The sequence below is a fragment of the Neltuma alba genome, unplaced genomic scaffold (genome assembly GCF_004799145.2).
Source record: "Neltuma alba isolate B1F8T4 unplaced genomic scaffold, ASM479914v2 tig00010835_pilon, whole genome shotgun sequence".
Taxonomy (NCBI): Eukaryota; Viridiplantae; Streptophyta; class Magnoliopsida; order Fabales; family Fabaceae; genus Neltuma; species Neltuma alba.
In genome coordinates, this window is record NW_021635636.1 from 51,707 (window position 1) to 79,628 (window position 27,922).

The window sequence follows — 27,922 nt, forward strand, 5'->3', positions numbered from 1 at the left end:
CAAGCGACTTTGTTTTGGAGTGTACAGGTTATACCTTTTGCTTAATGAAACGGTGCGCATTGGGAGATGAGCCATAGATGCTCATCCCCAGCTGAGCAGGAAAACGCATTCCTTGGCTGAAAGGGAGGCAAGAAAAAACTTTAATGATGAACTTTATTTAAAAAATTAAAAAAGCGAGGACAGAAGTTTTAAATTAATTTTTATTACTAATCTTTTATCTTATATATTCTTTTTATAAAAATTTTAAAACCTCTCTTCTCTAATTTTATACATCCAACTCACTAAAATTTTCCTTTTCTTGTCCTCCCCTCCATTCTACTCATACCAAACATAGGTATCAGAATGCTCATTGTTTATTAAATTTCCTTTTTTTCGCTCCCTCCTCTCCTCCCACAATTTTGACCATTTATTGGCTATACGCTGTTTTGCCAAAAGTCTAGAACGTGTTGATTAATTCCACTTAATGTAACCTTGCTATTATTAACCCTAATTAAATACTTTTTCCCCACACGGATAATGCAAATAAAAGTTTCTTCAACGGAGATAAAAATCATAGAAAAATAGAATCGATGAAAATTTTGGTGGATTAAAAAATAATACCTTTGGTCCTAATTATAAGACCTAATTTATAATCTACAAATGAGATCTTATAATTAGAACCGGAGGCAGTATTGCAGATCGAAAGACCTGGAGAAACCCCCTTGGTATTTGACACTTCTTCTTGTACATTTTATGTTTTAGTATTAATATTAATAATTGATAATTATTTACTAGTGAAGAGAAACTCCTTTGTTCATTCAATAACAGTTAGACGTAAATTAGAACTTTGGTCCTTCATTATACATTTAATTTTGTGGGCTCTGCTGGTACTAATTTAATTATCATTCAAAAAGCAACTCCTTTGGTGTAATCATTAATGCCTTTAGCAATTAAAAAAGGAAAAAAAATATTTATTCATAGAAACGGGAATCATAGATCACTATAAACTTTTTATTGATATAATTTATTTGTCATCAGGAACTATAGAACTTGATGATGATAATGCAGTGGAGATAGTGATGATACATATATATCTGTTGAATAATTAAGCACACCGAAAGCCCCTGGGGACACTTCTGCCACAGGTGCTGAGAATCGCACTCAAGGTATGGGAAATGTTAAGGTTGATACCTAAGACATTGGCTCTAAGGGCAGTGCAGAGGCAGGCGGCGGCTTCGAGGTCGACGAGGCCCGCCATGCGGGGACAGCAATCGCTCTTGCCGAGGCGGACGTTGATGATACCCAACAGGCTGGCGCAGACACCTAACTTGAGGGCGTCCATAGGGCAACTTGGCTGATTTCCTGAGGAAGGAGGAGACGGCGATGGTGATTGCGCATAGGTGGAGGTTACCATGGTGAAGAAGAGGAGGTTGATGACACAGAGGACAAGGGCAGACTTGGAAGCCATTCTTCTAGTTTCTGTCACTTGGATTTTTGTGATACTTGGCTTTTGATCTGTGAGGAGTTTTGTGAGATATGATAGGGATTTTATAGGAGAGAGCATCCCTCTTTTATGGGTTTTTTTTATATTTTAAATATATGTAAAGCTGAGTTGGATTCTGAAATTATTGTGGCAGTGACTTAAAATGTCTAGTGCATGTTCTTTTTTTCCTTACATCTCTGATGTAACTTGCCTAACAAGGTGATATAATTGAACAAGTTTTGCACTTGATGTGGACTTTTTTTGTTTGGTAATTAAAGGTACGGTTAAGATTATTTGAATGTTCCAATACCATAGATTTGTCTTTATTTTACAAAATGCAAACTGTGTAACTATAACACTTATGTTGATATAGAGACGCAACCCAGAAAAAAAAAAAAGACATTCAAAGTCTTTATCATAATAAAAGTAGATTTTATGGCTAAAAAGACACGCACATGATATTTATGGTTATAAAGTTCGTCACATTCACAACAATATATTCCTTAATTATCAATTAAATCAAAATTTACTTGTGGCTTCTCACCATGATTGTTAAAATCGCGATTCATAACGTAAAATGGCACGCATCCATGATCACATCTCCTGCTTTCGTGCTGGTTAGCTTGCAGACTCAGAAGGAGTAGAAATCGCTGCCAACTCGACTGGAATCGGGAATTTGCAGTGAAATCGCGAGTGCGTTGACCTTTTTTTCGAGTTCAACTCAGTGCATAATGTAGTATTGCCTCCGGTCCTTAATATATTATGATATAGATATGAAGTTACATATACTCGTAATTTGATGGATAAATTTTAGATTATGATATTATTGACTTGTTATAACACACACTACCACTTGTCTTCCCAAGCACTCTTACGTATCAATCGTTGCTCTTTAAATTGTCGTTTCCATATTGCTAAAAGTATGATATAAAGTTATATTTTCCTACGTAATATGATATCAAGTTATACAATTATGATGTAGAGTTACATATGTTTATATAATTCATTTTACATACAATCTTATGGATAAGTGTTAAACTTTGATATAAATGACTTCTCCTCTCAAGAATTATCAGTTGTCATTTTAGACACTCTTACTTATCAATCCTTGCATTTTAAGTTGTTATTTTCGAGCTGCTAAAATATGATATAAAGTCATGTTCTTATATAATAATGTGCAGTTATATATATATATATATATATATATATTCATATAATCTATTTTATACATAACGTGGTGGATAAATGTTAATTTCTAATATAAAGGACTTATCATCTTAAGCACAATCATTTGTTATCGCAAGCACTTTACTAGTCAATGCTTGCACCTTAGATTGTGACTATCAAAATTTTTAGCGACAGAATTTTCATCGCTAATTCCGTCATTAAAAAAATAAGAAAGAGTAAGTTTGCCCACTAGAATATATAGAAGTAACGCCATATCTTGATACAAGACCTTAAAATATTAATTTTATAATCTTTGCAATTGGAATTGTCACAATTCACTGCCAACATGTAACATGCTTTGATTGAATTGTTTATGCACTAAGCTCCATTATCAATCAGCCTATTTTGGAATTAACAAATCGACTGCATATATAGAAGCTGTCCAACAAACATAAACTACAACAACAAAATCCACTTTTCATGTTGTCTGTTCAAAACAGAGATGAAATGTGAGATACTTACTATATTTCTTTTTTTTTTTTTTATGTCCTGTCAAAATAGAGGTAAAAAGTCTTCCAGACTAGAAATAAAAAGTGTCTACTGTAGTGGTTTGTAGAAATAGGAGATTTGGTTTCAATATTAATTTGGCACCCTGAGGTTTCACGGCAATACTAGCAGGTTGGCTTATTTTAAGTACTTTTACATATACAAGATAAATATATAGAGGGAAAAAAAACTTTGCGCTGGCCAAAAAAAGGTAGATGCTTTGGATTGAAATTCATGATCTTCAACTTTCTTTAATTTGTTTTAATTAAGGATAGATGAAACAACACATAATTGGTGAGGAAAAAAAATACAATTCGGTACATATTGCGGGGCCAGCTTTGTCATGACAATTTCAATTTTCATCCAATGGGCGAATCAATCAGTTATCAATTATTTAGTTATAAAATGATTTAATACATAATTTATTTAATTTTATTCCAAAATTAGCTTTTCATCCTGTTATTTATTTGTTTATTATTCACTTAAAATCTAAGGTCGAACTAAGAGGAAAAAAATTAGGTAAAGATAAGTAAAAGCAGCCGAAAGGTATCTAGTCCTATGGCCTGTTGAGGATTATATACGTACGAAAGCAGTTAAGGTTACAATTAACCTAGGGAAAATTTCACTAAGGCCCCAAGGAATAAAGAATACGGTAAAAAGGTCTCATAATTAGAAGTCCCAAAGAGACCCAAGTGTAAGAGATTGTAATTTAATAAAAATGTAAAAAGACCTCATTACACTACAAAAAAATTGACTTTTTGTCGCTGCTGACAAGTCGTTGTCGTAGCAGCCGTGGCTGAAAACTTTCAGCGGCGACTAAAAATCGCCGCTGAAAGACACTTTCAGCAGCGACTTTTAGAAGTTTCAGCGGCGACATTGTCTTTCAGCGGCGACCTTTTTAGTCGTTGCTGAAAGTGATGCCTAAGAAGAATTGGCTTTACCAACGCCACATCATCACCGCGGCCACCACGTCGTCATCTAACAGGTGCCACATCATCACTAGCCACCTCCACGTTATTGCCACATCACTCCTCCCCGCCACGTCATCGTCCAAATATTTTCACCTTAAATGTGTCTTCTTCAAAGTTTAAACTTGTGATTACCTCCTTTCGTATCCAATCTTCTTGCCATTGAGCCAGATTGAATTTGTTTATTAATATTGTAAAATAAAATATATATTATTATATTACACTTTCAACGGCGACATTATAAAGTCGCCGCTGAAAGTCAGACCTTCAGCGGTGACACTAATAGTCGCCGCAGAAAGTAAACCCAGTGATTATATCACCTTCCGCTCAAAGATATACTTTCAGTGGCAACACCAATAGTCACCGCTGAAAGTCAGACCTTCAGCGGCAACCATAGAATGTCGCTGCTAAAAGTGAACCGAATGATTCTCAAAGGTATACTTTCAGCGACGACAAAAAAAGTCACCACTAACAGTTCAATTTTAGCGGCGACAAAAAAAGTCGCTGCTGAAAGTCTTAGTTTCAGCGGCGACTTTTTTTGTCGCCGACGAAAGTCGTCGCCTAAAGTCCTTTTTTTTTTTTGTAGTGTTACCCTTGCTAATACCCTTACTCATTAATACATATAAAAATAGTTGTTAATATAGCTAGTTTAATTGTTAATAGCAAGTATGTGGTGCCCATTGATATTAGGTGTAAATATATACCGGGACAACTGTTAATGTTTGCACCTTAACTTGTCATTTTTATGATGCTAAAAGTCTTGTTAATGTTGGTACCTTCACTTGTCATTACAAGCACCCTGGGTTGGTTTTTGAAATTTCATTATATTAATTTGATTTGTAGAGTTTCATTTGAAAATTTAATTATGTTTCAGGCAATGAATGCAATGTATACTCTCTAAGTTATATATGATCATTTAAAATGGTTGTATTTTGAAGAAGTTAATTATTTTAAAATAATATGAATTGTCATTTGAGTTAAGGATAAAAAATACTCATGAAAATATATTAAGAATTTACGCAATACCGTAAATTTTCTTCAAGTTCAAATATACCAATCGAAGTTAAAAAAAAAATCAATAAAGCCAGCACTGTTAGTGTCCGTTTTTCAAGTAGTGGGACCTACTTTTTTAATGAAAATACCAAAATACCTGCAATTAAAACAAAAAAAAAAAGGTTAAGGATAAAAAATACCGATGACCTTATACCAAAAGTTTACCAAACACTATATAATTTTTTATAAGAGTACCAAAATACCCCTAATCTTGAAGGGATATTGCATTAGAGTGTATTAGAGATTATTAATTATAATAAATTTTTATAATTAAAATAACTCGTGTAAAAGAGTTTAAGCTAGAATTAAATTGCTGTTTAAAGATAAGTTGTTTATATCCCTAGTCTTCTCTTTTAATAGACATTTTAAGTGTCTTTTAAAAATAAGTTATTTGTACCAATGGCATATTGAGTTGTGTGCTTATCCTTCAGTCTATGTTATCAAATTTAACAGTTTATTTGAATTTTTTTAATGTTTATATTCAATTTTTTTGAGAAAATTTAAAGTCACTTTTGATAGTGGGATCCACTATTTTTAATGAAAGTATTAAAATACCCCAGTAAAAAGGAAAACAGAAACCACAATCTCCCTTTAACGTGTCGATGGTCTTCTTAGCTCCTCTCTCTTCAAAGAAAAAAGCCCACCCTCTTACAATATTGATTCATATTCTCTATTTCAATCAAACTTTAGAGCTTATTCGTATAATTTTCTTCTTGAATTAATTAAATTTTTTTAAATTGAATTAAAAATATGAAAGTATCAAATGAATACAAATCAAAAGATTAAAATATAAATATTTATTTTATTAACTTTATTTAACAATTTTCTGGAATTAAAACACTCCAGGATAGGTAATAATGATGTTAAAATATATAATATGATAAGTTATAAAAAATATTTAATTATTATGTATAATATTTATGCTATTAAAATATTTTCAGTCATAACAATTAATACGGTAACTGTAACAATTGGCTGATTTTTATAAAAGAGAGAAAAAATTTGTTGAAGAAGGAAAAAATTATTAAAAAACATTAATAACCTTTTATAATTATAAAGATTGGGATATACAAATTTATTATAATTAATAATCTCTAATACACTATAATGCAATAGCCCTTCAAGATTGAAGTATTTTGGTAGTTTCATTAAAAATTAGATGGTGCTGGGTGAACTTTTGGTATAAATTCATGGGTTTTTTTTTATCCTTAACTTTTTTTGTTTTAATTGGGGTGTTTTTATACTTTCATTAAAAATTGTGGATCCCACTGCTAAAAAAGGGATGTTAATGGCGCTACCATTATTGATCTCTTTTTAAACTTTGATTAATAATTTTGAACTCAAAAAAAGTTCATAGTGTTAGATGAACTTTTGATATATTTTTATGTGTATTTTTTACCGTTAATCCTTGTAATGTTGGTATAAAGTGAGTAGTTATTTATGACACCTTCACTTGTTAATACTTACACCATAATTTGTCAACACATAAGTTGTCAATACGGACACTTCTACTTATCAATTCCTTAATGTTAAAAATATGATGTAAAATTATGATGTAATTATTTCAAGTTACATATGCTTATACACTCCTCCGATCCTTAATATAGGACCCAATTCTTGAGTTGGTTTTGGTCCTAAATATAAGACCCCTTTCTCATATTTATCAATTTTCTCTAAATTACCCCTATAAATACTCCCTTCACCATAATCAAGTAAAAGAGGGAGAGGGAGTATTAAGAAAGAAGATTATGGTGTTTTAGGAAAAATGTGTCCCTTTTCTTATAATTAACTAACTTACCTAACTTCTTTAATCTAATCAAATTAGTTAAATGGGTCTTATATTAAGGACCGGAGGAGTAATATATTTTGCTTATAAATATGTTAAGTAATACCAATTTTTATTCCGGCAAATTAAATTAATACAAATTTTCAAACCTGTCCCAAGCGAATACAAGGATTTAGGAAAGATACATATATTTTTTCATTCCTTTGAAATTGCATTATAACATATCTAATTATAACATACAAAACCAATATAATCACAAAATGGATTATATATAATCACATATATGTCAACCTCTTATATTTTGAACCAAAATTTTTTTAACTAACTTCTTATATTATGAATGGGAGGGAGCATCTCCTATTTACAAATATATATATATATATATATATATAATCTATTACTTTTACGGTAAGATTTTTTGTTTTTGCCAAAAACTGAGAGTTCATTATGTAGATGTCAATTATTTATTTAATGCTGTAAACATACACTTAAATCAAATATAGTGTAATTTAAAAGTAATAAGAAGGCATAACAAATTTAAAAATAATGAAGACAAAAATGTCAATTTTTTAATGTTATATAAAATTATAGAGACTAAATCTATAATAAATAAAACTAGAAAAAAAATTTTCAAATGATATTTCTTTAATTCAAGTGTTTAAGTTTAACATCTTTTGATATATTTAAAAAACCACCTATTTCCTTTAATTAACAGCGAGAAGAAAGGTTGTCAGACACATGAGTTTATATAAATTCATGAGAATGAGATAAAATTATAAGTAGACTCATGACATAGACTGATAAGAGTTCACTTTTATAGTATGAAAGTATTAAATATATAATATTTGTGCAACTTGATCTATTATAATTTAAAAAGTATTATCTATATTCTATAATATGTAGTACTTAATTTAATAGGCAATAGATTAATTTAATATGCAATAGAAAATAAAAGAAAAGCATATTTATAAATAATGTTACGAAAGATATGAATCTTTTCAGAAAGAAAATCTTTATTACACAGACCAACTTCCACAATTTCGAAGGTAGTAATATTTTATGCTCTCCTCAAAGTTCAAGTAAATTACTCTTGTAAGAATATAGAAATAAACTGATTTTAAATATTTTAAAAAAAATAAAAAAGAAAGAGGCTATCTTTTTTCCCTTCACCTGGAATAGCCTTGAAAAACATGTGGCAAGTTTTAAGATATAACTTATATTTTGATAACAAAATGTGAATAATATTAGGATAAAAATAGTATACCAAATTGGCTTTCCCACCTCGTATCATCCGTAAACAAAAGCAGTTGTATTTATAAACATGACAGTAGGCCTGTAATTTTGAGTGGACACTTATAAGAAACACAAAGTAAAAACCAAATTTAAAATATCACGTTTATACTGCCCAGAATAAATCACGATAGTTGTTGTAAACTCAGAGTATCCTCAAACCAAGTCGGAAGTGTTAAGTTTAAACTTTTCCAACAAGTGCACATTTTGGGATTCAAAGTTGTGCTCTTCTCTTTACAAGACTGCTTACTATCTCAATTAACCAACAATTTGTTGGTAAATTTACCTTTATTATGATAAAATTTTGAATGTGAAATGTACTCTTTTTTTTTTTTTCTCGTTTTGCGCCTCTATATCAAATATAAATGTTATAGTAACACAGTTTTGCATTTTGTAAAATAAAGACAAATCTATGGTATTGGAACATTCAAATAATCTTAACTGTACATTTGATTACAACAAAATATCGACATCATATATGTGCAAGACTTATTCAATTATATCACCTTGTTAGGCAAGTTACATTAAAGATGTAGGAAAAAAAGAGCATGCATTAAACATTTACGTCACTACTATAATAATTTCAGAATCCAACTCATTTAAGCTTTACATTTAAGAAAATCCCAATTATTTTATTAAAAAAACCATAAAAGAGTGATGCTTTCCTATAAAAGCCCTCTTGTGCTATGCTTTTTATAAGAGTAGGACCGCTTACTATCTTAACCGACAAATTGTTAGTAAACTTAATTTTATGATGATAAGATTTTGAATGTCTAATAATTTTTTCCCTGTGCTGCACCTCTATATTAGGTATAAATGTTATATTTACACGGTTTTGCATTTTGTAAAATAAAGACAAATCTATGGTATTGGAACATTCAAATAATCTTAACCGCACCTTTGATTACCCAAAAAAAAAAATCCAAACCATGTGCCAAATTTATTCAATTATATCACCTTGTTAGGCAAGTCACATCAGAGATGTCGGAAAAAAAGAACATGCACTAGACATTTTAAGTCACTGCCACAATAATTTCAGAATCCAACTCAGCTTTACATATATTTAAAAAAAAAAACCCATAAAAGAGGGATGCTCTCTCCTATAAAAGCCCTATCATATCTCACAAAACTCCTCACCGATCAAAAGCCAAGTATCACAAAAATCCAAGTGACAGAAACTAGAAGAATGGCTTCCAAGTCTGCCCTTGTCCTCTGTGTCATCAACCTCCTCTTCTTCACCATGGTAACCTCCACCTATGCGCAATCACCATCGCCGTCTCCTCCTTCCTCAGGAAATCAGCCAAGTTGCCCTATGGACGCCCTCAAGTTAGGTGTCTGCGCCAACGTGTTGGGTCTCGTCAACGTCCAAATCGGCAAGAGCGATTGCTGTCCCCATCTTAACGGCCTCGTCGACCTCGAAGCCGCCGCCTGCCTCTGCACGGCCATTAGAGCCAATGTCTTAGGCATCAAACTTGACGTCTTCCATAGCTTGGAGGTGATTCTCAACACCTGTGGCAGAACCCTCCCCAGGGGATTTCAGTGTGCTTAATTCAAGAGATATATGTGTCATCACTGTCTCCACTACACTATCCTCATCAAATTCTATAGTTCTTGGTGACAAATAAATCATATCAATAAAAAGTTTATAATGATCTATGATTCCCCTTTCCATAAACAATTTTTTTTTTTTTTTGCCTTTCTTAATTGCTAAAGGCATCAACGATTACACCGAAGAAGTTGCTTTTTGAATGATAATTAAATTAACCAGCAGAGCCTAAGAAATTAAATGTATAATAAAAGACGAATGCTCTAATTTACGTATGACTGTTATTGAACAAATGAGTCTCTCTTTGCTAGTAAAATAATTATTAATTATTTATATTAATACTAAAATATAAAATGTATAAGAAGCCGTGCCAATACCAACAGGGTTTCTCCAGGTCTTTCGATCTGCAATATTTTTTAATCAAGCAAAATTTTCATCGATTCTATTTTTCTACGATTTTTATCTCCGTTGAAGGTTTTTTTTTTTTTTTGCATTATCCGTGGAGGGAAAAAGTATTTAATTAGTGTTAATACTAGCAAGGTTACATTAAGTGGAATTAATCAACGAGTTCTAGACTTTTGGCAAAACAGCGTATAGCTAATAAATGGACAAAATTGTGGGAGGAGGGGAGGGAACGAAAAGAAGGAAATTTAATGGACAATAAGCATTCTGTTACCTATGTCTGGTATGAGTGGAATGGAGAGGAGGACAAGGACAGGAAAATTTTAGTGAGTTGGATTTATAAAATTAGAGAAGTGAGATTTTAAAATGTTTATGAAAAGAAGATATAAGATAAAAGATTAGTAATAAAAACTAATTTAAAACTTTTATCCTCTTTTTTTTAGTTTTTTAAATCAAAATCATTAAAGTTTTTTCTTGCGTCCCTTCCCTTTCCACCAAAAGGATAATGAAGTTCTGATTACTGTCTTTACCCGTTTTTGATGAATATAGAACAAATTACCAAATGGAATATTAACTGTGTTAGCAAAGAAATGCACTATTATCTTTCTAAATTTTATTTTGGACGTGTTACCTTTTAAGTTTATTTAAACAAAGCGAGTTAGAAACTTAGAATATAATTGACGAGAAAAATAATACTTATTCACATCTATTTTTTGGGAAAATTCTAATGTGCCAAATATCCTGCATTAATTACGAAATTTGTTTCATCAATTGACTATACAGAACTATTTGCATGTACAAATCAATTCCCCAGGTCTTAAATATAAGGTCTATTTGATAATTTTAATTTGGTTCTAAATATGATAACTCATTTTCTATTGTCTCCTATAATATTTTTTTTTCCAATAATACCTCTATTTATTGTGTTATCTTTATCCATGCGCATTAAACTTTAATCATTAACAGCTAATGATATTTAAAAAAAGTGCCAACCCTAATCTAACACATGATCAGTTCTCCCCAACTTTAAACATCCATTTAAACATGTCAAGATCTCGATTAATTTAAACTTTAAACACGTCTAAATTATTGATTAAAAATCAGGATGTTACATTTGGTGTTCGCCTCCATTATCAGGTTGTATAAATTTTTAGGGAGAATTAGAGAGAAAGACCAATAGGGAGTGATATTTATGAGAGAGATTATAAAAATTAAAATTATTTAAAAGGACCAAATATTCAAATATAAATCTAAAAATTCCATATTGTCCCTGTCCAAGCCTCCTATTTCTCCTATATTCCCTCCTACATTTTATTTTTAAAACCAATACAAATTAATAAATTTTATTAAATTAAACCTGATTTCTTTGCGCAAAAATTAATTAAAAAAAATATGCAGACATTGTTCAGTGATGTGAAATTAAATTTTTATTTTCTTTCTAAAAATTAAAATTTTGAAAAATTGAAAATAAAAATTATATAATTTTATTAAAATTTATGATCCTCTCCCATAAATATTACTCCCTATTGGTCTTTCTCTCTAATTTTTCCTAAATTTTATCTTGGCATTAAACAAATTTTCAATGTCTTTGAAATAACATAAAAGCTTTAGAGACATTAGACTTTGCAAGAAGAGAATAAAAACCATGTAAAACATTTAATATTTTTAATATTTTCTGTCTGGACAGTCCATATTTGATATTTTTAATTAATTATTTTAAATAAAAATTATTTTTTGAAAAAATGACAATTGAAATATTATCCTTACTTTTAATTCTATACCCATTAAAATTATTATTTTTAAAAACAAAAACAAAAAATATTAAATTTGGACCGTCTAATGAACAGTCTCGATCTAATGAGTTTGGGATGCTTATTATGAATGATAAGCACCCAAATTCATTCCGTGATCATGCAACGTATTCCCAATGTCATGTTGCTTTCACATTTTGATGTTGCATCTAATTGTCTCTCTAGTCAACTAGAAAAAATTACTCTTTTACTTTCTTCATACTATTATGGAGGGCAAAACTTATTTCTTTGCCAACTTTGTTGTCAGTCCAAATGAGATTTAATATAGAGCCACTAATAACCCATTTAAGGTTACCTTTACTCCTCATACATACATTGCACAAGAGACTAGCAATATTCCTTCATTTTCATACTCTCCCCCATTCCTAAGATCTTGAAGTCTGATTAGCATAACCAAGTGGATTTTTTGATACGTGGTTTGAAAGTAATAATTCTTCTGGTAAAAAAAAAGAAAGAAAGAAAGTAATAATTCTGTTTCTGCATTTGATTCTCTTTAATTGGTACATGATTTTAACATATTACTTTTGTGTACAGATGCGCTGGGCTTCATGAAATGCATTGGTTCGCTGGGGATTTTAACAATTCCAGATAGATGACGCTGTCTTCAATATCACGGAACATATTAAGAATATAAATAAAATAAAGCCGCCGATCACTGCCCAAATAGTTAAATTTGGCAACGCTCTCATGCTTTCAAGAATCCTCATCCAATAGAATAAAAATCTCAACATTATTTGAGAACTGAGTATGAAGATAATTGCCCTTAATTTGTCACTTTTGGGTTACTCCAAAAATTAACCGAATTAATGTAATATAGTGCACAATCGGAGTCATATTCAGTTTGAGGAGCCGAAAATGAAATTAAATCCTAGTAAATAAATGCAAGTAACCTAAACTATAAAAAGGATTTTTGATTTGATAATTTCTAATTAAACACCATGAATTAAAATACTTTTTTTGTTTTTATATAAAAATGATTAAAATGAATGAAGATTAAAGAAATGAAAATGAAACACACAAATAACAATGATAACAATCAATTTTCCAATTCAACAACGCAGGAAATCCTTACTCCAAAAGATACAGGAGTTAAAATAATGAATTTAGAATTATAATTAAACTTTTAATTCAACAACCGAGCCACCTCGAATTGCCACAAAATATTTTCCTAAAATCCCAACTTACTAACTACAACCAAAATAGTAAAATGAGATTAAGGATGCTAAAAACTAATGCTTAATTAGAACTCTTAAATCCAAAACAACGGAATTAAAGCTAGCAATAGACAATATGATTCAATATTCTAAACCACCTCAGAAAATCACAATATATTAACTTCAAAATCAATACAAATGTCATAATCACAACATTATAATTGAAATTAAAGTTATAAACAGCCCAATGTCAAATGCTAAACAATAATCCAGTCACAATAATCTCCAAATATAATCAGATTGAACAATAAAATTTTTCTAATAATCAGAATAACTAGCTCCTGCCATTGATGTTGAATTAGAGAATTATTAAGCTCTAGCCACGGTTTGCCATAAAAAATGCCATATTCAGAACTTTGCTACAGGATTCTATGAAAGAGACGTGACGGAACAGTGCAATGAAGGATGACGCCTTCCAGCTCCCTGTTTTCTGCCTCTACTCGTCGCTGGTTTTGTCACGCCGAGAACGGAAGGAATAGAGAAGTCCACGACGATGGTCACATTGCTGGTCGCTCGCCTCTATTTGCTGTCGCGCCTCACTCCTCTTTCTTTCTTTCTTCTCGCCGTCACTCGTGCCCCTCCTGAATGAAGGTGATGAATGAATTATAGTATATTAGGTTGGGGGACAAAACGTTGCGTTTTGCTTCCCCTTTTATTATATTTTTTATTTATTATTTTATTTTTTATTTATTTTTTATTATATTTATTTATTTTTATTTTATTTTTAAATCTTCCAAAAACCTATAAACAAAATTCAAGAATAAGGTAGCATTAATTGTCCTTAAAAATCAACCAAAAAATAATAATTTTACCCCTATAAAATAATAATTCAAAATAAAATATATTAAATCAATTAACAATCAATTAAGACCAAAATGACTAATTAAGTTGACAAAACCCATATAAAAGATATCAAAATATATAAAAATAATTGAGTTTGTCAGAGTAGAAACACTTCTATTAGGTTTGATTTTGTATGAGGATTCTAAAAAGCATGAGGGCATTACCAACTTCAACCATTTATTACAATTTTGGAGGGAAACAAAATTTCAAAATTTTGAACACCACCTACTTACTCAAACAACACAGTCAGAAAATAGAAATGGAATCAGGGCCAAAAAAAAAAAAAACAGGAATGGAAGGAAATCGGGTCATTTGCGGCGTGAAACATCTCCATGTAGGCATCCTCTCCATTTCCCTTCATTAGGTCAAAACTATGTCATTTCCCATCTCTCCATCAATCAGCTTCTTGTATTTCCCCCGTCCTAAATATAAGGTCTATTTGATGATTTTGATTTGGTTCTAAATATGATGATTCATTTTCCATCGTCTCCAATGATAATTTTTTGTTTCCAATAATACCTCTATCTGTTGTGTTATCTTTATCCATGCGCATTAAGCTTTAATCATTAAATGATAATGGTATTTACAACAACAACAAAATGCGACAAATTTTCTACATATTAATTACAAATAAAAATTTACCAACCTTAATCTAACACATGATCAGTCCTACTCAACTTCAAACATCCATTTAAACTTGTCAAGATCTTGATTAATTTAAACTTTAAACACATTTAAATTTTTTTATTAAAAATCAGGATGTTACGCTTGGTATTCAGCTCCATTAGCATATTGTGTAAATTTTATCTTGACATTAAACAAATTTTCTATATGTCTTTGAAATAACATAAAAGCTTTGGAGAAATTAGACTTTGCAAGAAGAGGATACAAACCATGTAAATCACTATCACAAATTTTTGAATATATGCCGCTCAATACGTGAGGGTTAAATACATGGTCACCTATGTGAGGCAGAGACCGCGTTGACAAAGATATAACGATCATAATCAAAACTGTCACGCATTATTTAAAAATGTGTGACAGTTTCTTTTAACAACCTTCACCTTTTCACCATAAAAAAAAAAAATGTGATTAGTGATAAAATTTAACGACTGAATTTTTATTTAGTGATAAAATCAGTAACAAAATTTGTTTTGTCACTAATTCTTCTGCCACTAATTAGATTAGCGACGAAGTTTCAATTCTGTCATACCGACAGAAATTTTTTGTCACTAATCCATCGCTAATTAGTGACCAAAAATTTTCACCACAAATAAGCAATGAAAAAATTCCGTCACTAATATGATTTTAAAAAAAATTTAAAATTCCATGTGGCATCTCCACCAACCGCCACCTCATCACCTGTGAGGGTTGCCAGCCACCTCCACATGTCGATACCACCTTACCTAGGCCTGCCACATGTCGCCATCTCACATGCCACGTGTTGCCACCACATAATTGTTCCTCAAAGTGATTTCTCCATGCCTCAAACTAGAGACCTTGTCTGTGCGTACTTGTGGCTTTACCAGTTGAGCTGCAATAAACCTGTTAACTTATTATGTAAAATTAAATATATTTATATAATATTCTTTTATACAAACAAGTATATATACATATATATTATTAAAAACTAAATATATATATAAACTATATGATAATTTTAATATGTCAAAATAATTTTTAAATATTTTTTTTACAATATTTTATTTTTAAAAAATATTTTTAATATAATATTAATTTTTAATGAGACTAATTTTAAATCATAAATAATTTTTTCATACGTATATTTTTTAAATTTAATTTTTTAATTAACATTGATAAGATATATAATTTAATTATATATGTATTATATTATATTATCTATATATGTTTTATAAATTTGATGAAAATCATTTATAATAGTAAAAAATCTTGTTATTCAAAATATAGCTACTATAATAAAATCTAATAAATTATTCTATATAGAAAAATTAAATGATTTGAATATATTATGATAAACAACATTCTTCTACTTATATATGTATCTTATATGATTTATTTTCCTAAAATCCTTTGTATATACCATTTGTCCTTGCATTAAAGACTAAAAGTAATCTATATCATGGGTATTAATTATATCATGATTTTTAATGTTTATTGTTTAAATGATGAAATTCAAAATTAGTACTTTAGTTATATTTATAATCATAAATTGAAATGTTCATATAAATTTATTTTTTATTTTATTTTAATTTTATATATATTATTATATCTAATATATATTGTACATATAATAGAATTATTTCTTTCTTATATCAGTTTGTATAAGAAAGTTATTAATATTCTTATCATATTTGTTTAATTATTATTAATAATCAAGAGGAATTGATTTTAATAAAATATAAACAAGTTTTCTCAGAAATTATCTTCCTATTCTGAGTATATATCTAATGATGAGATGAATGATGATAATACTTTCATTAAAATCAACTCTACAAATATATTAATTTATTTTACAATTAAAATAACATTTAAATCATTATATTCTTAATTGTGTTATTATATAAATTGTTGTAAGATTATAATCTAAAATAATGAAATTTAAAATTACCTACAGATTAGCAATGGAATAGACTTAGAGACGAAATTAGTGACGAAAATGTCTGTGACAAACAATTTAACGATGAAACTTTTGGTCGCTAATTTTGTCACTAAAAATTTTATAGCTAAAATTAGCGACAGAAACTTTTGACAAAAAAAATTTCGTTGCTAAATATTTACTAACGGATTTTTGACAGATTAGCGACGGAATGAAATTTCGTGGCTAATCCGTCATTAATATTAGTGAAAGAAAAATTCTGTCATTAATCGTTCTTAATCTGTCAGAAATTAGTGATGAAATAATTTTTCATCGCTAATTCCATCAGTAAGAAGCTGTTTTTTTGTATGTAGTATTTGTTGACAAGAAACTAATTTAAATTTCTGCAAAACAGATTGTCGGGATTTTGGCAAAAATGGGAATTTGAATAGAAGACCAAGATTATAAGATATTGGATGGTGGAGATACAATTTTAAAAGTTACAAGATGTGTCTCTTTGTGAGCCCTTAGATTAATCTATACCCAGTAGTAAAGGGAATGGGTTTGTACTCATCACTTGATGAGCAATTTGGACTTTCTAGATCAAATTTGGAGGGTTCATATTTAATATTTTTAATTAATAATTTTAAATAAAAATTATTTTTTGAAAAAATGATAAATGAAATATTATTTTTACTTTTGATTGTATAACCATTAAAATAATTATTTAAAAAACAAGAAAAAAAAACTAAATCTGAACCATCCAGATGAGGTCTAAATAGTTTAGATCTAATGAGTTTGGGTTGCTTATCAAGAGTGATGAGCACCCAAATTCATTCACTGATTATGCAACGTATTCCCAATGCCATGTTGCTTCCACATTTTGATGTTGCATCTAATTCTCTCTCTAGTCAACGAGTAAATTACTCATTTACTTTCTTCATTCCAAATTCTTGTGGATTTAAGTTTGCCAGTGTTTTATGATCCGAAACTAGAAGAATGGCAACTGGGTTTGTTCTTATCTAAAAGCATGCATGGTGTAATACTAATCCATTAGATATCTATAGGCAATAAGGCATGGATGCACCCTTGAAGGTATAAACAATTTAAATTTTGATATGGGTTAAGATGAAAATTTGTATTGAAAGTTTACACTTAGAAGCGCTAGGTATCTAAAAAATTTTGATATGGGTTAAGGTGAAAATTTGTATTGAAAGTTTATACTTAAGAGTGCTAGGTATCTAAAAAAATTTTTTGGAGCAAATTTGCTTTAAAAGTTTGAAATCATAACAATATTATCCCATGTTGTAAAAAATAACAACGTTAACTGTTAAAATATATAGTGACGTTGAACATTAATATTTTTAATAGCAGGGGGTAATATTGTTGTAATTTTAAACTTTCTAGGTATTCGGACACCCAGCGCTCTTGAGTGAAAACTGTCGGGACAAATTTGCCCATTAATCCTTTTGAAATTAAGCTTTAGAATTCCGAGTGGATTTCTCAAGGACACACTAACAGACCTTTTAATACATAGAATAATAATGCAAGGGATGTATAAAGGCAGGCAGAGAATGATGGAAGATGAAACTTGTACCACTAGGTAAATAAAGAGGGGCAGACCCTGTTAAATAATAAACATAACTATGAAGAATATCCCTTAATTATTGGTGTTGCCATAATGATTTTTCTGCTGATCTGACCAAAAAATTTGTGTGGGGAGGTTTCTTTTTATCATCCGTGCCATCTAAATACGGTTTGAATGATAAAAAATTAAAAAATATTAACTAAGAAAATATTTTTTTGGGAAAAAATGACAATTAAAAGATATTTTTATTTTCAATTTTATATATATTAAGATATCAAACCATTAAAAGTATAAGAATATTCTAGGCCTAATTGAAACACATATCCATAATCTATAATTTGAATTGAATCAAGAATCATGAAATAATCATAAATATATATAAATATGTCAAACGACAAACATGGCATTATTCCATCGACAGAATTTTCCAAACATTCAATTGCAAAAACAGTTAGAAGTAAAAGATTATGAAGTATGCATCGAATCATTATTAAATTCATCAAAAAAGGAAACGTTCAAAAGTGCGAAGCAAATCTGGATGTTCTTTGAAGATCTGAGAAACCACGCGATGTACCAAATGCTCAGACCCAGAAAAGTTGATGAGAACATCAAGAAACAGCTCGTAATTATTTTGCTCACTATCTCCAAACCTCATCCGAACCTCATTCACAAAATCTATGGCTACTTCGAGCATGGCTAAAATTCTCTCTTGTGACTCCTCCTTCATCTTCAAACTTCGGAACCAGTCTTGGTATTTCTTTAATTAAGCTTGTCTTGGGATTTTGCTCTATATGATTCTATTTATAATTTTTTTGTTCAATTTTTTAATGAGATCCTGAAAAGATATTCTTGTTATCTCGACAAAATATAAAGGAAAAAAATTCAAATTAAATTCAGCTAAAATACAAAAATTCAAATTCAAACTTATACTTTTAATTAATAAATTTCTAAGACCAAGAGTATAATTGGAAATTTTTTAATGCTGTTTGAAAAAGCAGAATAGTTAAAAAGAAAAGTTGAAGGTAGGTATAGACATGATTTCGATTTCGATTATTTTAGTTGAATTCAAATGGATTTTTTTTTTTTTGTTTTTTACTTGTCTGTTTTATAATTTTATCCCTTTTTGTTATCTTGGGACTTCGTCCCATATGTTTGTGGTTTTTTTTTTCCAGCTCTTTTTAATGAGATCCTGAAAGATACTTTTGGACTTGGTAATGCACGAGGATATCTCGACAAATTCTAATTCTTAAATAAGGCTGCGTGTTAAAGTTCAACTAAAAATTATCATTATCGATAATTCTATTCTAATTCTTTTATAAAATGTCGTAAAATCAAAATAAATCCACGTAACAATAATAAGATAATCTCCTCTTATAAAAAAAACATAATAATAAGATAATCTCCTAACACACCATAGATGGCCCAAAATATGGCCCAAATAAGTAGCCCAGAGAACAAAACTTTTCCACACACTGGGAACCAAACAGGTCCCAAGATACTGTTTGATATGAGAGAAATAGAAGAGAGGAGAGGGGAGGAAAAATTTTAATAAACTCAATTTGAAAAATTAGAGAAGTGGAGTTTTAAAAGAAGTAATATAAAAGAGTAATAAAATTCATTAAAAGCTTCTAACTCCACTTCTCTAATTTTTTAAATAGAGTTCATTAAAATTTTTCCTCCCCTTTCTCCTTTTATATTATCCTCATACCAAACGGATCTTAAGGTTTCGAACTTGTCTACAACCTATTTGAACGTGTGCTCCTAGTGATTTGGTTAGCATATATACTTACAAACAGAAGTTGAGTTAGGTAATTAAGATTCAAATTCCTGTTAAAAAAATACTCATATTTAGTGCCTGACAATAACTTAAATAAGATTACTTTTAATAAAAAGATAGCTATACCTAAAAAAAAGGGATAAAACATATCTACTTGTTGCTAACTCTCACTATATATTTGTATAGTGGGTCCAACTCACAGATTTGCTGGGTCTTTCAATAATGTTATCACTCATGTCTCATTATTTTTTGGGCAAAAATAATACTCATATCGTCATTGAAACTACCAAACTCACCTTATAAATCAATAAGGTGACCTAAAATTTTCACAGCACACAGATTCTTATTAACCGACCGTGCTACTAAAAAACAAGAAATCTATAACAGATTTATAAATAAAAAAAAGTGACGAAAATTTGTTTCAAATTCGTAACAATTTTTTTAATAAAAAACATGAAAATTCATTACAAAAAAAATTTATGACAGACTAATCCACACTATATCAGTTATAAACTCTTTGGTCCTTCATAAAGAATCTACAATTTTGTCATAAATTTGTCCGAATTTTTTAAGTAGTAACGGGTCAAAACAATTTCACCCAAAGCTTAAAATTTTATATGATAAAATAAGTAACAGACTATTTTTCAGTTAAGTAACAAAAACATTTGGGGTAATTATCATGCAATAAAGCTCTTTCTTTTTTTTTAAGTTTCTTTTTCGAATTCTTGCTGTCATGCTCATTTCCTATTTTTATAAATCTCAACATAACCACTGAGATGAGTCTTCAATCTTCCAATATTCATTTTCCTCTTTCAATACTCATCACTTATACATATTTGTTGCTTCAATTTTACACAAGTTTATTAATTACATTATCTTTTTTTCGCATTCAGATAAATATTTGTTAGTTATCATCACAATCACAAATGTGAATCACAAATTCTGATCAATGTTAATAATTAATGTTGATCTTAAAAATAATGTCAATGTTAGTTATCATCACCCATATATCAATGTTGTATGGTCTTAAAAATAATGCCTAATTAAAAGCAAGTATCATTATTCGAAAACAATAAGTTTTAGAAAATAATTAAAACCTATTTTTGTTAATTATCATCAAAATCACAAATTCTGATCAAGCATGATTTTAGGGTTAATAAATTGAAGAACGCTTTCTCAATCATGGAACCAGTTTCAGTGCTCATCGCTTTGATGAGCACCATAAACTCATCAAATATGAACCGTTTATATATGATTTGAATGGTTTAGATTTAAAATATTTAATTAATTATTTTTAAATAGAAAAAGCTATTTTTTAAAAGAATGACAGTTAAGAGATCAACTTTATTTTAGATTCTATACGTATTAAAATAATTATTTTGGATAAATAAAAAAAATCAAATCTAGACCATCCAAATGAGATATGAACGGTTCAGATATAATGAGTTTATGGTGTTCATCAAAGCGATGGGCACCGAAACTGGTTCCATCAATCACATATGCTCTATCAATCCAACGCGTCGTGCTTAGCTGGTTGATGTGCCTTTCTTCACATTTACCATACTCTTTTTAGCAATTTTCTTCTTCTTTTTAGTTCTTCAACTATATTTTTCTAACAAAAAAAATCTAATTATTTTCTTCTATGAAGAATAAACACTAGCTTTTTCGTTTGTCATGATGTATTTAGTCTTCCCGGTCCACTTGCCCACTTGTGTTTATGATAGTGAAGTAACAAGGCATGTTGATAAATGGAAAAAAAAAAAAGGATAACAAAATCATAATCGGCCAAAAAACTCAATGCAAACTGTTATTAAATATCTAACCTCATTAATAATTTAAGGATGTGTGCTATATTTTATGTCATTTTCTTGACTGGTACGTTGTCTTGAAGCCATATTTTCAGTCGGTGGAATTTGACGTTATTCTGAAATTAAGTGTTTAATTTGTCCACAAATTGAGGTCAACTTTTACTACTGAAGAATCTTGTCCATGCTTCTTAATTATGAGAAAGACATAAAAGAATGTGACTTGTTGGATTACACGAAGAATTTCATTAGAGTTGTCGTTCTCTGTAGAGATTTCGACGATAATAATGGCGGATTTTATTCTTTATAAAGATATATGATCTTAAGTCATTCACAATGCGATGTTTATATAAGGAACGTTAAATCACAAGAATATGGAAATATAGAAGGAAGGTTGTGTTGACTTCTTATTAGTGCTTCTTTGCCGACTGGTTGCAATTATTATAAAAGCTAAATTGTGTGCCATTTTGTCCATTAGTTATTCCACGAGATCCCATGATTCATTCGCAGTCTTTTTGGACATTTAGAGTTGAATTAAATGAACGATTAATGGCTTCAAACTATAGATGTGAATGATTTGATGTAGAAAGCTGGCAACTAAATCAAAGTAGGTAGAAAACATGCTTCATAATTTACTCCTATTTTACTACTTCTCAATATATGCATGGTTTTTTAGCCAAAAAAAATGCATAGTGTAGATTAAATATGAATTATCTTTCTTTTCTCTTCAATTTTTCTTTTCCAAATTAGATCCAACAAAACTCAAATTAGTATTAAATATCATGCAATTATATAAGGGGAAAAAGAGCTTCATGGAACTAATGAGGGTTGGTTGAGTTAACAATAATGACTAATATCCCACAAGGAGATGAGTTAAATTTCACAACTGATTTGAAGACTTTATTTTCAAGTGATTTGCTAATATCTTTATAAATATTTTTTGAGTTTTATGTTTTGGTTTTGGTGAATTCTCAAAACTCAACTCATCTAAATTTTTAATATAGGGAAACAAAACTTGGAATATTGTTTACCAAAGATAAAAATAAGAAACTTCAAGACCCAAGGTCCTATATATATTATCCTCATGTGTTTATTTATGTAACCATGTATGCCGGTGTTCAGATCCATCCTGATATAACCATATATTTAACTTATAAACTATTCCCCTAGTCCTTAATGTAGGACCTAATTATTTAGTTGATCCCAGTTCTAAATATAAGACTTATTTTTCATATTTATCAATTTTTCTTAAATTACTCCTATTGATATTTCCTCAACCATAATTAAGTAGGAGAAGGAGGGATGATATTAAAGAAGATGATTATAGTGTTTTAGAAAAAATATGTCATAGTTTTTATAATTAACTAACTTGGCTAACTTTATTAATTGAATTAAATTAGTTAAATATGCTTTGTATTAAGGACCGGAGGAATATATCGATTGATCCTTCTACTTTTGACCCCTGTAAGCAAATCTGATCTGTATGTAGCATTGAAAAACTTTAAGATTATTCATTAATTTTTTAACAACATGGTGATTGATACAAGACTAGCTTATGGGATCATTAACCTATATTGAGCTTCAACCTAACTTTTTTTGAGAGTTGAAGTGCAATACACACACACACACACTACCTTCAGTTTTTTAATATAAAACATATTCCTCCGGTCCTAAATATCTCTTATATTTAGGACTGAAATAGTAGTTGACTAATTTAAGAAGATTAATAAAGTTACTAAATTACTTTAAAATATTTTTATTTATTGTTTTTCTCTAACTTTATTTGCCACTGTGCATTTATAAATTAATATATAATCTAATAATACATATAAATATTTTAAATAAATCATGTAACATATGTTATAATTAAGTAATTTAGTAATTTTTTTAGGTCGACTGTGTCTTATATTAAGTATTGGAGTTAGCATATAATTTGATCATATACCATCACCAATCTGGAAGAACATTTCCATGTGATCCCTCTGGACACCAGTTACAGTGCAGCACACTGGGTGGACAACTCTCTCGTATACCTAATTTGAGTAAACTTGTTAATGAAAGCACCTTCGATTTATGTTTCCGGATTCTGTATTTCAGGCTAACAGACAATAATGCATGTGTCGTCACTATTTCAACTTTCACATGCATGTCAGTGACCTCTCTGCATCTTCTTCACAAGCACCCAACTCCATCATTACTAGAATATACAGAAAAATAAGATAGAGTGAGTTTGCCCACTCATTAGAATATATATATATATATATATATATATTTTGAGTTAATGTCGAGATTTTTAGTCGAAAACTTGAATCTCATTTTGATTTTCATTTCTGAAATTTTAAACCATCAATGATTTTGATTCCCAAAACCTTATGTCTGATTGAAAACACTGTTTCAGGAACTAAAAATCTTTATGCAAATCAAAACAAGATCAAATTTTAAGAATTAAAAAAAATGAGGTCAAGTTTCAGGAATTAATAATAGTATTAATCCACACACATATAAAAGTAACTTCAACACATCTTGTACAAAACCTCAAAAATGATCAAGTCTATGATCTTTGCCATTCGAATCGTCACAATTAACTGCCAACATATGCAAGTAACATTCTTGGATTGAACCATTGTTAATTATTAATCAGCCTATTTTGGAATTGACAAATCATATGCATATGGGGTACTGTCTCACACACACATGTACAAGAAATAACACATGACCTTTGTCTCCCTTACAAAAAGCGTTTATAGAAATAGGAGATTCAATTTCCATATTAATTAATTTGGTACCACGAGGCTTCATTGCAATTAGTGGGGTTTTGGTAATACCCTCAAAAATAATTTTTTATATTTTATGAGATATAAAACTCTTCTCCATATTTATTATCTTTCACAAAACAAAATCATTGAAAATAAAATATATAAATTAAAAACCTCTTAACATTGACTACGAATTAGGCAGCCCTTGTGAGTTTCACCAATATATAATTCACTTTCCTTAATATTAGATGCATCGAGTTCGTGCTGAGTATATAATACAAATAAACAGAGTAAGATGAACCATTAATCTTTCGATGACGACAGACAATAGGAATCAAGTCATCTTTGCGTTGTCATTTGATATATCTATTCAAGTTTATTTTAGTGTCTAAAATTTATTTGAAATTGAATTTCAACATAAAATAAACACACTTTAAGTACGTGAATTGGGTTTTTCATCTGCAATACCTGTAATCCTCTCTCTCTCTCTCTAGATATAAGTCATGCTTTAGAATTAGAAAGATCTGATATTCAAAATAAGTTATTTAATTTATATATTATTAAATGCCTATTTTTAACAAATACCCCTAAATATTATGCATTTAGGGTAAATGTGCGTTTTTATTTTAGGATATTACAGGTACAATTTTACTTCTAATCTTATTTTTTAAGTGCACCAAAATAAAAAGGATCATGGTCAAAGTTATACCATGAAAAAGATCGACATGCTGGGTGCACATGAAAAATAAGACTAGAGGTAAAGTTGCACCTTTACCCTATCATTAAATGCATATTTTGAATACTAATAACAAATAATTATAGAGAAACACTAATTATAAAGGGCAAATTTGAAAAAATAAATTTGGAGCAAAAATTAATTTTAACTAATTTTTAGTATGCATATATTTGGCCAATTTTTTTAGTGTATATGAAGGAGATAATTATGATGTATATTTAGCATCGGAGTCAGCATAACAAAACGTTAACGTAAGGTAGATACTTTGCATTGAAATTCATGAGCTTCATATATTAAAACTTCAAAGGATCCTGATCTGATACAATCCTTTCTGCTGGTAAAAAAAAGAGATATAAGGATTAACATGCAAATTTGTCTATAAAAGTTTTTATTCAAAAGTATTAGACACTCCAAATTTTTTTTGAGTGCAAATTTGCCCAAAAATTTAAAATAATAGCAATTTAACCTCCTAACATTAAAAATATTAATAATCAATCTTATATTTTAACGGACAATGTTAGTTTTTTAACAATATGAAACAATATTGTTATGATTTTAAATTTTCGAAACCAATTTGCATTAAAAAAACTTTTGGGTGCCCATTGCTCCTGAATGTAAATTTCTTGAACAAATTTACACCACAACCCAATATAAAACCCTTTCTATTTTCTTTTTTCAATTAGTTTTAAGGATAAAGTGATAAAATAACCTTTGACCAAAAATCATAAAATAACACATAATAGGTGAAAGAATTACAATTCGCTACATTATGCGGTGCCAGCTTGTTATGACGATTTCAATTTTCATCCAATGGGCGCTCACGAGAACTTCGTCTTATCAACCAGTTATCAATTATTTAGTTATAAAATGATTAAATGCGCAATTTATTTAATTTTATTTCAAAATTCAATTTGATCCCTACAATTGAAAGAAGACTATGCTACTCTCCTCTCCTATATATTTTATTGATCTATTATTATCTTTTCATCATGTTATTTATTCACTTATAATCTAAGGTCAAAATGAGAGCTCATTATGTACATGTCGTTTATATTTAATGCTGTAAATTTACATTTAATTAAATAGTGTTCAAACCAGTGTAATTTTAAAAATAAGATAAAATGTCCATTTTTGAACACCTAATGGGCATGTAATGATAAGTTTTAATTAGAAAAATGATAATAAATTTTTACTACGTACTTATTATTAAAACTTTTTAGTAATTAAATTTTTATCTAAGACTGAAAGTAATTCTCCAAAATTTTTAACACGTATTTGCTTTACTTATAATAGTCAGAATCCATTCATAAAGTTAATTTGATTGACAAGGAATATATGGTTGTATATGTGAAGGCTTCAATCACAGATAAGCGTAGGTAAAATGTATTTCTAAGTGCTTTTATAAGATCTATCCTTGTTACGATAAGATTTTGAATATAAATGTTATAATAAAACAAGTCTAAGAATTTGATTATGAAAAAAAATCCACATCCATGTGCAAAACTTATTCAATTATCACATTGTTAGACGAATTGCATTAGAGATGAAGTGGGGGGGGGGGACATTAAACTTAGTATGATGAGTTTCCAATCCAACTCACTTAAGCTCTGGATGAAATAAAGAAGTAGTGGGTCCCAAGTTTTTTCAAGAAAAAAAGGGGATCCGCTCCTATAAAAGGCCTATCATATCTCACAGGACCTCGCACCAATCAAAAGCCAAGTATCACAAAAATCCAAGTCATAGAAACTTGAAGAACATCGATCTTGTGAAATATGGCTTCCAAGTCTGCCCTTGTCCTCTGTGTCATCAACCTCCTCTTCTTCACGGCGGTAACCTCCACCTACGTGCCGTGCCCGCCGCCGCCACATCATCACAAAAGCCCTCCTAAACACTCACCAAAGAGCCCATCAAAGCCATCACCATCAGGAAAGCAGCCAAGTTGCCCTACAGACGCCCTTAAGTTAGGTGTCTGCGCCGACGTGTTGGGTCTCATCAACGTTCAGCTCGGCAAGCCGCCGAAGACCCCTTGCTGTTCCCTCATTCAGGGCCTCGCCGACCTCGAAGCCGCCGTGTGCCTCTGCACCGCCCTTAAGGCCAATGTCTTAGGTATCAACCTTAACCTTCCCATTAACCTGAGCTTGATTCTCAACTACTGCGGCAAAGGCGTTCCCAAGGGCTTTCAATGCGCCTAATTCAGCAGATCTGTATCAGTATCTTCACTACTCTACTGTACTGTGATTTTTCTTTTCCTTTCTTTTGGATTACATCGTCAAGTTCTATAGTTTATTAATGGTATTTTTGTAATCTTGTTTTGTTTTTCATTCTTGATATGGTTGGAAGGCTCCTCACCTTCCTCCTGGTTATTTTCTTCCATTATGTAATCTCTGGAATTCTTGGTGACAATTAAATTGCATCAATAAAAAGTCTATACTTTTGTGTTCTAGTGACCTGTGACCCCCCCTCCCTCTCTCTCTATATGTATATATGAATTAATATTTTTCTTTCCTATCATTTTTATGAAAAGGTATTAATGATTACACCGACGAAGCTGCTTTTTGAATGATAAAGGACCAAAGTTCTAATTACATATCACTGTTGAATCGTCCGGTCTTCGT

The 27,922-nt window shown here is 29.8% G+C and overlaps 3 protein-coding genes across 5 annotated transcripts; 2 read left to right on the plus strand and 1 right to left on the minus strand.

The window, feature by feature from the left end:
- Nucleotides 1-1,084: 1,084 nt before the first annotated feature.
- On the minus strand, nucleotides 1,085-9,562 carry LOC114759370 (14 kDa proline-rich protein DC2.15-like). Its single transcript, XM_028948535.1, has 2 exons — nucleotides 9,484-9,562; nucleotides 1,085-1,472 (listed from the first exon to the last, which is right to left on the minus strand). The coding sequence occupies exon 2, from the start codon at nucleotides 1,445-1,447 to the stop codon at nucleotides 1,085-1,087; it is 363 nt and encodes a 120-aa protein (XP_028804368.1). The 5' UTR covers nucleotides 1,448-1,472; nucleotides 9,484-9,562.
- On the plus strand, nucleotides 1,325-9,821 carry LOC114759368 (pEARLI1-like lipid transfer protein 1). 2 transcript variants are annotated; one of them, XM_028948533.1, is made up of 2 exons: nucleotides 1,325-1,408; nucleotides 9,458-9,821. In XM_028948533.1, the coding sequence occupies exons 1-2, from the start codon at nucleotides 1,392-1,394 to the stop codon at nucleotides 9,819-9,821; spliced, it is 381 nt and encodes a 126-aa protein (XP_028804366.1). In that variant the 5' UTR covers nucleotides 1,325-1,391. The 2 variants fall into 2 exon arrangements, with proteins under 2 accessions (XP_028804366.1, XP_028804367.1); XM_028948534.1 differs by having other exon boundaries at nucleotides 1,344-1,422; nucleotides 9,434-9,821.
- LOC114759367 (14 kDa proline-rich protein DC2.15-like) lies at nucleotides 1,438-27,754 on the plus strand. 2 transcript variants are annotated; one of them, XM_028948532.1, is made up of 2 exons: nucleotides 1,438-1,454; nucleotides 27,028-27,754. In XM_028948532.1, the coding sequence occupies exon 2, from the start codon at nucleotides 27,080-27,082 to the stop codon at nucleotides 27,497-27,499; it is 420 nt and encodes a 139-aa protein (XP_028804365.1). In that variant the 5' UTR covers nucleotides 1,438-1,454; nucleotides 27,028-27,079; the 3' UTR covers nucleotides 27,500-27,754. The 2 variants fall into 2 exon arrangements, 1 of the variants encoding a protein (XP_028804365.1); XR_003741908.1 differs by lacking the exon at nucleotides 1,438-1,454 and having other exon boundaries at nucleotides 27,015-27,562; nucleotides 27,595-27,754.
- Nucleotides 27,755-27,922: the final 168 nt, after the last annotated feature.